The sequence below is a fragment of the Salminus brasiliensis genome, chromosome 23, assembly GCF_030463535.1.
Source record: "Salminus brasiliensis chromosome 23, fSalBra1.hap2, whole genome shotgun sequence".
Taxonomy (NCBI): Eukaryota; Metazoa; Chordata; class Actinopteri; order Characiformes; family Bryconidae; genus Salminus; species Salminus brasiliensis.
This window is the reverse complement of record NC_132900.1, coordinates 22,289,786-22,305,667: the sequence shown is the minus strand read 5'-3', so window position 1 is coordinate 22,305,667 and position 15,882 is coordinate 22,289,786. Positions and strand designations below refer to the sequence as shown.

At 39.2% G+C, this 15,882-nt stretch overlaps 1 protein-coding gene across 1 annotated transcript in view; it reads right to left on the bottom strand.

Annotated features, from left to right (window-relative positions):
- myo10 (myosin X) overlaps nt 1–15,882 on the bottom strand; it is a 63,136-nt gene that overhangs the window by 6,962 nt on the left and 40,292 nt on the right. Inside the window, exons 20-34 of the mRNA XM_072668448.1 lie at nt 10,855–10,979; nt 9,665–9,779; nt 9,445–9,551; nt 8,401–8,622; nt 8,139–8,178; nt 6,749–7,666; nt 5,864–5,984; nt 5,510–5,753; nt 5,015–5,110; nt 3,848–3,941; nt 3,714–3,769; nt 3,395–3,537; nt 2,702–2,893; nt 1,886–2,043; nt 1,468–1,591 (exon numbers count right to left, since the gene is read on the bottom strand). Coding sequence (XP_072524549.1) covers nt 1,468–1,591; nt 1,886–2,043; nt 2,702–2,893; nt 3,395–3,537; nt 3,714–3,769; nt 3,848–3,941; nt 5,015–5,110; nt 5,510–5,753; nt 5,864–5,984; nt 6,749–7,666; nt 8,139–8,178; nt 8,401–8,622; nt 9,445–9,551; nt 9,665–9,779; nt 10,855–10,979 — 2,755 coding nt within the window. The remainder of the gene's footprint in view (nt 1–1,467; nt 1,592–1,885; nt 2,044–2,701; nt 2,894–3,394; nt 3,538–3,713; nt 3,770–3,847; nt 3,942–5,014; nt 5,111–5,509; nt 5,754–5,863; nt 5,985–6,748; nt 7,667–8,138; nt 8,179–8,400; nt 8,623–9,444; nt 9,552–9,664; nt 9,780–10,854; nt 10,980–15,882) is intronic.

Genomic DNA, 15,882 nt, shown 5'->3' with positions numbered 1-15,882 from the left:
CCAGGATGACCATCATCACCACGCATGACCAAAATCAAATGCAACAAACACTATGCTGGTCAAGAGCTGTTTAACTAGCTAGGTTACCAGCATAGGGAATGTTTTTGACTGGATGACCAGCTTTTAAACCACCTTGACCATCAAAGACCAGTTTAAACTCTCTGAAACCAGCTACCAGCAAAAGCTGGATTTTGGTAGCAGGGAAATTACCTTAAAAACTGCAGAAAAACTGCACGTTGATAATTGCTGCTACCATATTTCATTAATAAAAATCAGGTACTGTCTCTGATTAGTTGGGTTGCACGTAAATGTTAGTTGACTTGTTTATGTCCCTACTCTGTGTGCAGTTACGGTTATGCTTGTTCTCTCTATATATTGTTCTCTAATGAGCTTGAATCTGAATTAATTCATGCTACTTTCTGTTCTAAATACAAACAATCTGTATGTTGACTTTTTAACACAATCTTTTATAACAATCGAGTTTACAAGAGAAGTAGCAGCAATATTACAGTGTTTGTTTGTTTTTTTGGTTGTCTTTTCAACCATAATTATGCACAGATGTACAGTTGAAACCAGTTTTAAGTTTTAGTTTTAGTTTTAAACCAAGTTTACATATACTATATAAAAAGACACATATACATTTTTTTTCTCACTGTCATGACATGAAATCAGAATAAACTTTTTCCGTTTTAGGTCAATTAGGATTACCAAAATTATTCTATTTGCTAAATACCAGAATAATGAGATTTGTATTACTTTCTTTAAAGTCAAAAGTTTAAATACATTTCATTAGTATTTGGTACTATTGTCCTTAAACTGTATGACTTTGGTCCAACGTTTTAGATATCCTTCCACAAGCTTCTCACAGTAGTTGGCAAAAATTTGGCCCATTCTTCCTGACAGAACTGATGTAACTGAGCCATGCTTGTAGGCCGCCTTGCTTGCACATGCCTTTTCAGCTTTGCCCATAATTTTTCAATAGGATTGAGATCAGGGCTTTGTGATGGCCACTCCAAAAAAATTAATTATGCTTAAGCCACTTTGTAACCAGTTTGGCAGTATGCTTTGGGTCATTGTCCATTTGGAAGACCCATTTGCGCTCTAATTAACTCAAAAAGACATTGCCTCCAAAGACATGACATCATCATATGGGCTGTCCCAAATTGTTTAAAGGCATAGTAATCTAAGTGTATGTAATAAAGTAATAAAAATGTAAAACTCCCTCACTCATTATTCTGGCATTTAGCAAATAGAAATAATTTTTCTAATTGACCTAAAACAGGAAAGGTTTATTCTGATTTCATGTCAGACAGTGAGAAAAAAATGCATATGTACATTTTTATATAGTGTATGTAAACTTCGGGTTTCAACTGTAGGTAGTAGACATGTTCTGTATTTCAGTGTACACATTTCAATATCCAAATGTTCGCTAGGATATGTGTGTTTGTGTGTGTGAGGCTAACTCACGGCTTTGGTGGACGTCTCCATAGGGTAGTGGCAGTAGTGGCGTGTGTAAAGGGTGGTGTGTGTATCTCAGTATTGGGTTCCTCTTATAAATTTGATCCACTACTTCTGAGTTTAGGCAGTTCTCCTGAAAGCCCCACAAAGACACATACACTCAGGTCCTTAAGTATATGTACAATGATACAACTATTGTTAAGTCTGTGAAAATAGGCTTGTAGGACTATGTAAAATGTTTTTTTGAAACTAAAATTTTGAAACTACATGAATTAAAGCTTAAAGTCTACTCTTTAATCACATCTTGATCCATTTCAAGAGACAAATTTACCAAAAAATGCATCACTGTCCAAATACATGTATCAGCCTAATGAGTTGCTGTTGTGTATGTGTGCCTTTGGGTGGCATGTAGATGTGTAGGTGTTACCTTAATGTCCTGGATGAGCTGCTGTGTGTGTGTGTCTATGGGAGGTTTGGTGTCAATGACATTCTGCACAGCGCTGGCCCAGCGAGACACTTCACTCTGCAGCTTACTGTACAGCCTGTAGGAGTGCTTGCGTCCAAACACTGTCACACTCCAGTAACCTGCAAACACACGTTTACACACAGACACAGACAATTTCAGTACATTCATTACTACACTATCCTATACTATATTTTTATTATAATGAAAGACTGATTGTGTGTGTGCTCCTGTGGTATGTGTGTGTGTGTTGGGGGTATAAGAAAACATTAATATCACAATACCATGTTTTGCAATACTGTATAGATTCTCAAAAACACAGCACCAGTTTTTAATTAATTGTTTACATGGAAAGATTGGTGGCAGACAGTAATTCATTTGGTGTTGTGTTCAAACCCCAACTGCTAGATAGCAGTGTTGTACTCGGCCTTTAGATCCCACTGTTCTGATTGCATAAAAAGGAAACTTTTTGTACTGTATGCATTTGATGGTTTGTTTTAATACTAGCATTTGCTAAAATTAGTTTTTCAAATAATCTAAATAGATTATCTTGCTTACAGTATTGTAATATATCACAATACATTGAATCGTAACCCCTGTATTGTGATATGTATCATATCAGCAGGTTGTTGCCAATACAAAGCTGTAGTGTGTTTGTAAATGTGTTTAAAATATCCAAAATATTGATGTCTATTTTTAAATAATAAGATTTGGTGCACTGTTTTGTGTGTGTGTGTGTGTGTGTGTGTGTATACAGTATATGTGTGTGTGAGTGCTCACCAGTCTCTTTGTACACTCTCTCCTCAGGGGGCAGTACGGAGCACAGGCTGTTTAGCAGAAGAGAGCCTAGTTTGAGCGCATTCCGCTCTGAACTCTTGTAGTAGTCCAGGGAATTATGGGTAAGCAGGAACCAGCGTTTCTTTAGTCTGAGGTTACCACGACTACTGCCCTTCATCTCTTTATGCAGCCAGCCTGAGTGAGTGAGAGAAAATTAAGGAGAACCTGGTTTGTCCAAATAAGGAAATACATGCTATTTAACCATACTTCCTTAAATGAGAAGAAAACAGTACCTAGCATTAATCCTCGCCACCTACTCTGGTGAGGATTAAGAGCTGTGACTAAATTAGGGCCTGGGGGGGCCAGTGTATTCTTAATGCAAAAACATTTGTGAATTATTTGGTAACCATATGGTTTAGCATATATTGTGGGACCCCCACAAGGTCCCATCTGAGGACTTATGACAGTAATATAGTTATGAGATTGATGAAGTGTGGGCTTACATGCAAAGTAAAGAAGTAGAATGCTAAGTTCAGCACTGCTGTTGGCCATGCAGATTGGAGTCTGATGACCATGACTTACAAACCTGACTTATATACTGACAGAATGTTTTAACTCTGGGGACAAATTTTACAATGTGTGACATATTTGCTTTGACCTCTGATCTACGAATGACCCGCTTAGCTCATGTCTCACCTCTGATGATGAATTCCTGGCCCTGGACACGTGTGTCTCCTTTGGAGCGTTGCAGCAGGGCAATCCAGTGGTGCATCTCCTCTGGAGTCTCCGCATTACAGTGCAGAACACGATGAGCCGTTATAATTACAAACGAGTTCGGCCTAAAAATGATGGGAAAGACAGTTTGGAATAAAATACAGTCTACAACAATAATACTAAAAGTCTTTAACTACTACACTTACAAAATACGAATACAAAACAAAATACAAGACAGAAGTGCTTCCTTTTGAATACTAATGAACATCAGAATCTTGAAGTGTGTATTTTGTCTGCATACCTCTCTGGGTTGTCTGAGGCACACACAGAGTCAACCATCCCTACATCTAGTGTACCCTGAAAAGAGAGATACTAGTTTCATCTCTATCATCACCATCTCTATTATGACAGTTATGATTGTGTGTGTTTACTCACCACAGCGTTTTGTGGGTTAGCCTGTTCATCATGCATTTCTCTAATCTCCTGTTCAGTAGAGGTGTGTACCTGACTCAGCACACTGAACCAATGGCTACAAAGTACATGGAGAAACAGTTGATTACCATCAGTTGACTGCCATCTTCCGTCAGATAATAAGAGTAAAACAACAACTGTCACATGTGAAACATGCTAGTGATTCAACTTTAAAATGCATACACACACATACACATACATGCTGTTAAAATATTAGCCCCCTCCCCACTTTTGTTCTTATGGTGGAATGTGGTATTAGTTTTACACCGGATGTAAAGGGATCCATGTCTTCCAAACATTCCATCTTTGACTCTTCAGTCCACACAATATAATTCAAAAGTCATCTAGGCAAATGTAGCAATGGTTTGCGCTTTGTAACTCTCCCATGAGTGCCATTACTGCCAAGTGTATTTCGTATTGTGGTATTGTTAAAAAGGTGCACGTATTTGTCAAATGTGTCCTCCGCATCTGGTAGTGAACACACACACACATGTGTTAGGGGCAGTGAGTACACACACACACACCCAGAGCGGTGGGCAGCCAACTCCAGCGCCCGGGGAGCAGAGAGGGTACAGGGCCTTGCTCAAGCAGCTTGCCGAGCCCGGGAATCGAACCCACAACCCTGTTATCGATATCCCGGCGCTCTAACCGCTGAGCCACCACTGCCCCATATATATAAAATGGGGCAGTTGTTGATGGTATGTTGATGTTAACTGAGGCATGTGAGACCTGCTTTAGATCTTAAACTGGCCAAAATTTAGGTTGTAGGTTGGCCAATCCTGGGAAGGTTCACCTCTTCCTTGGAAGTTTTCTCCATTTGGGCATAATGGCTCTCAGTGTGGTTTGCCTAGAACTTTATCTATGGGTTTTAAAACCTTTTCAGACTGGTAGATTTCAATGGCTTTGTTTGTCATCTGTATTTATATTTTTTTAAATACATGTTTGATCTTAATTATATATTATATTAATGTGGCAAAAATAAAAGAAATCTTTTTAAAAGCACTGCACACTCACACACATCCATCATATGGCTGTTCTGCAGCAGTTGTAGTTGTGTCATAAGGTTGAGACTCCACATGGACAGATAGACATCCATCCATTTTACACAAACACACACAATCACTTTTTTACCTGGCATCTTCTGCAGTTTCTGCTATAAGATGGTATGTTCTTTCAGGCATTACAACGTCTATTCCATTCTCTTTCCCAGTGTTATCAATGATCTCTCTAACAAGCAGAGAAAGAAAGAAACATATATAAGTTAAACAACCATCAAGACTGGTATGCTGTCTTTACAATCAGTAATTAAGTACAATATTTAACATGGGATTTGGCAGATACTCTTATCCAGACAATTTAAAGCAATTTTGTATCATTTTTATCTAAAAGGATGGCTTCAAAATCATTGTGATGCACTTCTGAGATGGAATGAGGAGAATTGTGCTCTATGTAAGGAAAGGCTTGCAAGAGCCCAGAAGCATGAAAAACCTTTTTACTGTCTTTATAAATAGGCTTAATACACAGTAAAAGCTGTTGTTGATGGCCATGACACCATTTTACTTTTACTCTTTCATGCCCTTCCCCTGTTAAATCATCTGGAGCTGCCCCTGTGTTGTAGACCCTTACTTGGCTTCATGAATGTCCAACATGCCCTTCATCCTTTCTTCAGCATCGTTGTCATAGTAGATAAGCTTGCTCTGCCGCAGGACAAACCAACGGCGTCTCCAGTTGCGGCGGGACAGCGTGGAAGAGCCTCCTCCTTTCTTTAGCAGCCAGCCCTGCTTCAGAGCCTCCTGCCTGCTCCGAAACCACAGAAACGTCTCATCTTTCAGCACACACCAGCGACGCTTCCACGAGTTCAGAAGACCACCTGGTCCAAGAAAAGCATACAAACATGGTTAAACAGTACAATGTAGAAGAAGAGAGAAGATAGGACAGAGAAGAACAGCTAACAACCAAGTGAAGATGTTTGTTTTGTACCTTTGATATAGAGGAAGCTGTGGAAGTAAGGCAGCGTAACACAGCTGTACACAGAATCTCTTCGATATGATGACTCGTCATCTGTATCAAATTTTTCAAAATCATCCTCGCTGTCATCAAACTGAGAAAGGAGGAAGAGAGAGTATTAGTAGGCATCATGTCTGGAGGTGTGTTGCTGTATGAGAATGGTTGACATAAATATAATATAAAATATAAAACAGCATTAGATTTCTAAGTGTGGAAAATGGAAAAATAAGTAAACTCTTCCCACCCACATTTGCTATTGGGCCACTCAAAAGTCATGAGTGCACTGTATTGCTTGCACAAACATAACATTCACATAACGTTCATTATTGCTTGCACAAACATAACGTTCATGGAAGCGTCATAAGAAGGAAACATTACCTCATCACAAAACTAACAGTTTTGTGTTCAAGTATGCTACTGAACATCTACACAAGCCAGATGAGTTTTGGAAACAAGTGTCAAAATCAAACTGAAGTATTTGGAAAGACCCTCACTGTCCCCTGAACGAAAAATAGTAAATTTGTGGATAGACCTTAAAAAAGCTGTGCATGAAAGCCAAACCAAGATAAAATCTAACCTAGAAGCCTTCTGCACAGAATAGTGGGAAACGTTTAGCTGGTTACAAAACGCTTTGAAAAAGCTGAGATTTCTTCCGAAGAGGTGTACCTAAGTACTCTGTAAGGTGTCTGTGTAAATTTTTTTTTATATAAAACACTAATAATCTTTTCCAAGATAATATCTTTATCTAAACCAAACAACAATATGATAAAAATTGTGTAAAAATTTTGCAAACTTAAAAATGCTGGTTTCATACATTTGGCCTGTAGTGTGTGTACTGATCAGTTTGTGAAGACTCACTGATGACTGAGCTCCCTCTGAGCTGAACCTGTAAGCTCCCGAGCTGGCGCTGGTGCTTGTTGCCAAGGAACTGCGGTAGTCATGTGACCAGCGGCCACTTTGGGTCAGACAGAGTGGCATGCTGGGAGGCATATTGATGCCACCTTCATCATAATCATCTGCATCATAATCTGAGTCCTCATTTGGTGGAATAAGCTCCACCTCCTCCTCCTCCTCCTCCCGGGCTCTGCAATAGATGCCATCCCTGCTGCAAGGTGGACCATGATAGGCTGAGGGCAGGTTTGTTGGCATGGCAGGGGGAGGGCCCATACGGTCATTAGCGTAGGGGTCCTCCTCTGAGGAGTCATCACTTGTGCGGATTCCGCTGGTCCGCTGTCCATCTGAATGACCATGCTCACTGGGGTTTGGTGAGTCTTTAAAACCTTCTTCATCTGCACCCAAGCCTTCATCTACTTCTTCCTCCTCCTCCTCACGTCCCTGCCTACCTTGGTCTATGCCTTCCAGTGCAAGGGAGCTTTCAATGTTGCGCACACACTCGTCTATCTCATGGAAGTTGAGCGAGGAGAGGAACTGCTGGGCTGCCCGGCAGGCCTCCTCCTCTAGTCGCAGCAGCTCCTGATCCCGCAGATGCTGTAGACGGACCAGTGAATGGGCAGTCAGGCTCTGCTCTCGCGTCTCTTTCTGACGCCTTAGACCCTCAATTTCCCGTTCCAGACGCAGGATTTCTTCCACCTGAGATGCCTCATATGGACGCACTTCCTCCTCAAACACTTCTTCAAACACCTCCTCTTCAACCAAAGGTTCAGGCAGTTCACTCTCAGGTAAAGCCAATGAAGATGCAGCCAGTGTGTGTTGCTGTTTAATAGCATCCTCTTCTCTCTTTTGCTGAGCCTCCTCTGCTCTCCGTGCCTCCTCAGCCTGCAAAATGAAAAAACAAAACAAAAAACAAACACACACACAAAAAACTAATGCTTAATGTTGTTTAATGAACCAACCATATCAATAGAGTCAATAGACAGTTTTCTTTCAAACTTTGTCAACATTGTATTCTATATACATGTGTATATATGCACAATATAGATGTATGCATCTATATGCATATGCATGCATATATATACATAAATATAGCACATCTTGATCAGTCTTATATCTTTTACAGTCAGTAAATACACACACTTCCAGCACCCCACATTCACTTCTGGTTTTAGCCATACCCACTTTCAATTGTTTTCAGCCCTACACAGCACTTTTCTGGTTTCTGGTTATGGTTTCATGACTCAAGTCAGAACCGTGAAGGGTCTAATGCTGGATTAACTAGGGTCCTAGTTTCAGGTATCATGAAAACATTCACAATATCATAAACAAATAAAAATTAGGAGACTTTATTTACCTCTCGAGCTTGCCGTTCTGTCTCAATCTTGTGTCTCTTTCTAAATAATAAAAACAGCAGAGCCAAACGATGTGTAACTATATTCCTATTAAAACTCAGCTCTTAAATGGCAACTGTCATTTTGTAGCTTCAATGCGGTCATGTGATTATTGTACTGTTATATTTTTTAAAAGTTTATTAAATTATAAAAAACACAACGTATTCTGCTCTTATCATCCTTCCCAACACACAAAAAATATAATAGCCAAAATGCACTGCCCACCTCTCTAACTCTTCTTCTTCTCTTTGTCTCCGCTCTTCCTCTATCCTCCTCTGTTTTTCTAGGAGTAGCCGTGAATAAAGCTGTCGTGCCCTTTGGCCTCTGACTCTTTTTTGGAGTGTGACAGAGGCCCAACGAAGCATCAGGAAGCGTTTGCGCCAGAATAACGCCCTCCAGTTCTTCTGGATCACCACTACACACTGCAACAGCCGCCTGTACTGCCTCCTATAAGCCAGGAAAAGAAAAATCAGTGTACTATAGCTTACAGGTGTTATTCACTCTCAATTCATCAGGCTGCACAGTTTAGAGTATTTCTGATTCAACAGATCATGAAATTAATGAGACGCATTAAAGCAGGATTATGCAAGAATTGTTATTTCTTGCTCCTGGGCTCCCCCTACAGTTGGGAATTTCATAGTATTATTATGACATGGGTTGTGTAGCGTTATGCAGTTTGGCTTTCTTGGATTTTAGTCTTGCTGGAAAAAACCAGCCCTTTCCCTTCTGATGTGTGTTTAGCTCCAGTTTGGTTGTCAGCCAAGGTAATCCAGTTTGTTTCTGAGGGAGCGTACGTTGGAGAGAAGAGATGGCCCCTCTCTTTTCGCCTAGTACAGATATCCATTTGCTACGCTGACTTCGTCGTGTGCCGAGTTTGCGCTCCCCTTCTGATAACACTTGCACCCGATAACCTGCAGTCACAGGGTCACTTCACATACTCTGAAGTGGCTGTTGCATTTAACCATGTCGTAATTTTTTTCGCAAGGTTTTTGATAGTGGTCTAGGTATAAGTAGATTTTATATTTGTAAATAAAATGAGCCAACACTGTTTTGTGTCATAGACAGTACATGTCATGATTTCTCAATCTGAACTCATGATGTAAAAGATTAACTTGTAATTGTTTTTAATTTACTTTAATTTAATTTAATTTACTATTCATAATTTGTAATTTCCTATTCGTAATTTGTAATTTCCTATTCGTAATTTGTAATTTATTATTCCAATCTACTAATCAGTGTCTGTGTGAGTGTGTGTATGTGTGTGCCCACCGTGCCCTGTAGCCTAGTATGTGAGCCTGTATGATGGCAGCGGCCCTGAGCACCTCCTCCTCTCTTTTCTTTTCCAATCGCAGCTCTAGGCTCTCCTTCAGGAACACCTATCAGAACAAAACACTCACAAACTCACACAAGCCGATCTTGGCATGTTTAACAGTAGATTTAAGTGATTTTAGAAAATGTTAAACAAGTTTGAAAACATTAGGAAACACACCTTTGTCTTGCCCAGCTGCCATTCTACACAGCTGCTATCGTAGACGCAAAGCAACTGGAGACACGCCTCCTTGTGGTCATCACACATGGTTACTCCCCTCATCAACACATAGTATCTGGAAAACAGTATGCACATTGTTCATTAAACATACAACATACAGAGTGTGTGTGACAGTACACATCCTAGAGACCTAAATGAACAGTTAATCACTTGTACTCCTGTTAGAGCAGGGGTGCCCAAACCTGGTGAGCAAACCTGCAGAGTTTAGCTCAAACCCTAATCTAACACACCTGAGCTAGGTAAATTATGCTTGGTGGGCATCTAAATATAAAAAGCCAGGGAATGAGTAAGTCCTTGTCCCTTGTCTTGTGTTTAGTACCCCCAATGGCAGTATAAATATATAAATATATAATAAATATTAAATAAATATATAAATGTATAGTATGTTTTTTAGCTTTTTAAAACACAGAAGGTCAGTGGTAATACAGAGAACTGAACAGTACTATACTACACAGTATAAAGTACAGAGCAATGCAAATCATTACTACTGTTATTAGCATTTGTTAAAGGCACTATATACAAACATATATAGATTTCAATGATTTTCCCCATGGTTCGCAAGCTCTCCGGTTTGTTTGCCCACTGTAAAAAAGTTTGGTGTCTGTACTTAGCCCTGGCTATGTAAATGAGAAACAAACACAGTGGCTCGGATCAAGCCACACAACATTATTGCAGCCAATCAGCAAAGGGGGCATTTGTACTCATGCACAGGTCAGACTAGCACATGCTACATGTTGAACTACATGCATTGTAAAGGAATGATGGCTGAGAAACAGCCAAACAATAAAACAAACAAAAGCTGAATAAAAGTTTATAGGCCAGACAAGAGCGAATACATATACAAACATCGTTGAGAAGTTTAAATGGTGATGACACCTCTGAACACTAAGGTATAAAAAAGGATGTGGATGTTGCTCTGTTCCTACTCGATAGATGGGTATCTTAAATCTTTCTTACTGAAGTTCTGGAAAAACAAGGTTAAGAAATGCAACATTCCAACATTGGATTCGTACAATTTAACTCAAAGTTAACTTAAGTTAAAAGTTAATTCGAAGACATATTTCAAACCTGAAAACAGCCAAAGAAACATAAATGAATGGTGAAGGTTGTAACACACAACCTTCACTCACCTGGAGCAGAAGTCCTGGAAGGTTCTGCGAACTGGAAAGCCAGCTCGTCGGATCCTGACTGTCTCCAGCATTCCAGAATATCGCAACTGGTTCAGCACCACGGAATGATCAAAACAATCCGGCATCTGAGAGAATGACAGAAATATATAGAGAAATCAAAATAACAAAAACAGGGAAAATGAGTAAAAAAGGAAAAACGAGATGAAGACAAAAGTACAAAAGAGGATACAGAGACAAAAAAGAAAGTGATATCAAGTTATTTTGAATTGCAAACTCATTAGCACTCGCTGGAAATTCGCTTTCTACCCAAAAACAGAACAATAGCAGTGTGAACAGAGTGTGAAGATTCTTTATGAATGAACCCCCCCACCCAACCCTACTCCAAGAACCTTTGACCCTGTGTGGGCGTGAGGTCGGAAATGGGGTGCTGTGTACCCCTCTAATGTTCCCTGGGCTAAATGTCATCTCTGCAGATGCGGGGAAGAGGAGCACAGACAGAAGAAAGAGTGTGTGATCGACAGATGAGTGATGAATGGAGCTCTATGAAAAGTGGAGTCAATAACAGTTCACTCCAATTATCATATTCACTACAGAATATATTAACATATACTCACACACATACTGTCTTATTCTCTCATACGCATGCATTTACACATACACACACACACTCTCAGTCACACACAGTCTCGCACACGTTACCAAACACATTAATCCTGAGGCACGCAACAAATGTCACAATGCCAGTATCTCTGTCCCTCTGTCTCAATCTGTGAATATCTGTCTCTCATCCTGTGTTTGTACTTGGGGGTGGATGTCAGTATGGGTGGGGGAGGTGGACACTAGTCACCGTGTTGAATGGCCACTAGAAAGACTTAAAGTCAAACACTGAGGCCACAGAGACTGCTATTATTTAGCATTCTCCACTACATTCTCTGTTGCTCTCATTCGCTACAAATAAAGAGAAACATATTGCTGTCATGCAAAAACCTTGTATCTCCAAAGGTCAACTTTACAGCTGAAGAAAAAAAACTCTTAGCTTGGAAGTCAATGTAAAAAGATTTTTATTCCAAGTCATTTTGGAGCATTTCTATTGGTCCATTCATCATGACATTTTGAAAGAGTGTTTGGCTACAACTGCCAGAATCACATTATGTCAAAGAGTGAAAAACATCAAAAAACATTTAAGGTTTTTGTGTGACAGCAACGAAAAACAACTTCCACAGTATTCATTCTACGTTTATACACATAATCTACTGATGGTACACTTGACCCCTTAAACTTTGTATGCAGTCCCACACTTCACTCTCATAACTACATTACTGTTATAAGTAACAATGACTTCATAGGCCTTAAAACAAAACCCCGAGGCACTCCACAGATGGCCACCTAAACGGCTACCAAAAAATCCATAGTGGTTTCTGCAATGGGATTAATAACTAAAGAGTAAACATAAAATTCAAGAGGTTAAACCACATTCCCGTGTACTTGACTGCAAAATCAACACTGACTCAACCACAGAATAAAATCTGATTTAAAGAAGCATGTCAGATACTCAGTTCTAAACATTTCCCCATTAAATCTTTAATGCTTTTAGTCAAGCATGAAAACTCTCAAGATTCAACAATAAAGAAGGTGAATTAAAAAAGAAAGCTTTCTCGACAAACAAACAAGCAGCCACTAATCTCCTGTTCTGTCAGAAAGATTGTCTGACAAATGCTGACAAGGACTTAATAAATAAAAGTTATTTGTATGCTCTAATATTTAATAAGACTTTCTTAATGCATAATATAATTATACATAAAAACAAATAGAGGGAAGTAAAATGAAGATAATAGATGAAGAAAATAGATAATAGATAGCAGTCATTTAAGTATTAAAGCTATGACACAGCATCTGCAAGATGCATCTACAAAAATGTTTATATTTCGGAACAATCATACACTCACACACACATACACATGCATGTCACGTTAAGTGCTTTATAACCACCTACCACAACACAGAATACCTTGCCTCATCCTGCGATGCTATGCTTCAAAGACAATAGGAAAGTGTGTATCCTCTACAAGAGTCAGTCATCAACTGCCACTGCTTTCCCTCTTGCTCTCTTTCACCCATACACACACACACACACACACACTGGCCACACAATACACCCCTGTGATCTCTTTTAGACACTGCCGGTTGCCATGGTGCTCTGATCCATGCGCACGTTTCTTTTAGGGGGGGTGGTCAGGAGGAGGATTGTGGGTAAATTGGGGGCAGTGACAGAGCCAGCTGTTTACATTCAAATAGAATGAAAGAGCGCATGGTTTTATATGTAAGAGGTGTGAATACAACACCTGAACGTGTGTATATAATGTGTATGTATGTAGCTATTTCTTATTGATTTTTTCTGTTAATTCCTAAATTACTTAATAATATCATTTTTATTATTTTTGTTTACACATGGTTTAAGTTAAAGGAATATTAAATTCTGCAACTTTCAACCTAATTTACTGCATCTCCATATGGCAATATTCCAGTGAGCACGGACAATCATTTTTCTTCTCATACTTGACCTATCAATTAAGAAAACATTTAGAAAGGAAGCACATAGTCATTGACTTAGTCATGGAATTACAATTAAGGCATTTAGTTATGGGATCCAATGCTCCTGTTAACTGCCTTTTCCTAATGACATCACAGACTGTGGAAATGAGTAACTGAAAATTCTTTGATGCCTTTATGTAACTTTCTCCTTAATTGTGGGCATTTATTATTTGATTATTTATGCTAGGAGGCTGCTGCTTGTTGGGGCAAGGTTTGAGGAGTCTTTAGAGTATTTAGAAAGCTATAAAATTTCAATCACCTGGCCTTTCATTACAATGACTATGAACAAGCCATAGCCCTAACAAGTTAATTAACTTTGAGAGCATGGGGTGCCCACATCATATAATGTTGTGTGAATCAGTGTGTTTAAAAAAGAAAATTTTAAAAGCAGCCCTCTACATGCAAAATGACTACCCATCAACACACACATACTATTTGCATAGTTTCTGGGAACAGTTACTGACTCTTCATAAAATCCGGAAAAAAATAAAAGTCTAAAAATAAAGCTGGCATAGAACACTGCTAACGTGTCCCATTCCAAGTCCGACTGCTCTGGCAATTCCAAAAATTGAATGCATGCAGAGTATTCCACTTTCAGTGTCAGGGATTCTTAAAAAGGACATTATTTTGTTGGTAACAAAAACACAAACATCACAGGCTAGCTCAGAACATCTGCTACACAGCAACTACTCCTTCAGATGGCTTGACTGAGGTCCAGAAAAAAGACACAAACACACATACACATGGGACACGTAAAAGTGTCCCCCTCTCTCAGGGCTCTTATATCTGCCTGGAGCTCATGATGTGTGACCTCTCCTTCTGTCACCAGTGAATTAAAAACCTCTCTCAGTCTCAAAGCACACACACACATTCACAATTAATAAGTCACTCTCTGCTTCTAGACAGTTACCCTCAGGGGTTTGTGATGGCTGTTAAAGTAATGGTCGTGTGTGTATATACATACCATCTCTCTGCCACAGACATGAAGCTCATTTTTAACAAAAAGCCAGTAGCCTGCTATAAAAGAAAGCAGGATTGAGTCTGGTGCGTATGTTTGTCAGTGTACGGAGCAAATGGCACAAATTTAAACCACAACAAGGCAAAGATATCAAAGGTTGCAATGTGTAAAAGGCTTCTCTGAAGCAGCACTGCGCTGTCAGTTTATTGAAAACACTGTGTAAAACTCACTGGCAACTTTATTAACACACCTAACACGTTGGTGTACCTTGTAGGTGTGAAGTTACAGACTATGGAGTAGGTTTACTGAAAGAGGTGCTAACTGCCGTCAGTCTTACGACACTTTGGGGAAGTGGGGGTGGACAATTAAGCAGGTTATTTACAAAGAACGTCCATGCAAATTGACAAAGGCACAACTTTATAATTAACATATGGCCAGCACAACAAAAAACTCTGTTTATGGTCCGTCCTTTTGGCATGGAAAGTGTTTTTTTTATCCTGTTTCTCGTCCAAATTGAGTTTGTTGAAATCCTTAATTTTCTCAAAATGTACTAAATATCGAAATAATAGATAATATGTGATTATTAAAACTTAAAAAATTAAAATAAATAATTAAACAGTAGAAACAGTTACTCCAACAAAAGCAAACTCTTTTAACACCCCTGACTTCAGAAGAAACAATGAATAAGCAGGTGTTTCCTGGTACTTCCTGGTGGATTAAATATAAATTAAATTAAGAGTTTGAAAATACTTGAGTAACATTTAGGGTTAAATTGGGGTTCACCAATTTGGTGTCTTGTATGTTTTATGTTTTTTTTTTAAAATGTTGTTAGCGACACATTTTTATGTATTAAAAATGTATGATACAAAATAGAAGTCATATATGCAAAGTGCTATATATTAAAGTGTTTAAATGGGTTAGAAGGTCAAATAATTATGCCATCATCTGAATTATTTATCAATTATTTAATAGTTTAGGCTTTAAAGGGTTGAAGAGGTTAAGGGTTTAAAGGGTTAACAAGTGATCCACAACCCAATGGTCTATGGTGGTCTCATGTCAATGATACACAGGGTTGAAAAAGACTGATAAAACATACAATGTCCTATGTCCAATAAACATAGCAGATCAGCCATAACATTTGCACCACCTGCCTAAAACCTGTGTAATATTTAGTAGGTCCCCCTTGTGCCACCACAACAGAGCTGACTTTGTCCTTTATGCCCTGTAAGTTGTGAGGTGGGGCCTCCATGGATCGCATCAATGAGTCATCATGACCCTTGCATTTACCAGTGCTGTGCTTTGACATATTTGTAATCTTCCCTGACATATAGTGGCAATTTTCCCAATACTGTTTATAGGCTGCCCCTACTGTTACAGTACAGTCACTGCAAGTAAAAGGCAAAGGCAATTGGTACACAAGGTTGAGTGAATCTTACCATTACAAAATGCTTGGGAACACAGGTATAAAAAGTTGTGGC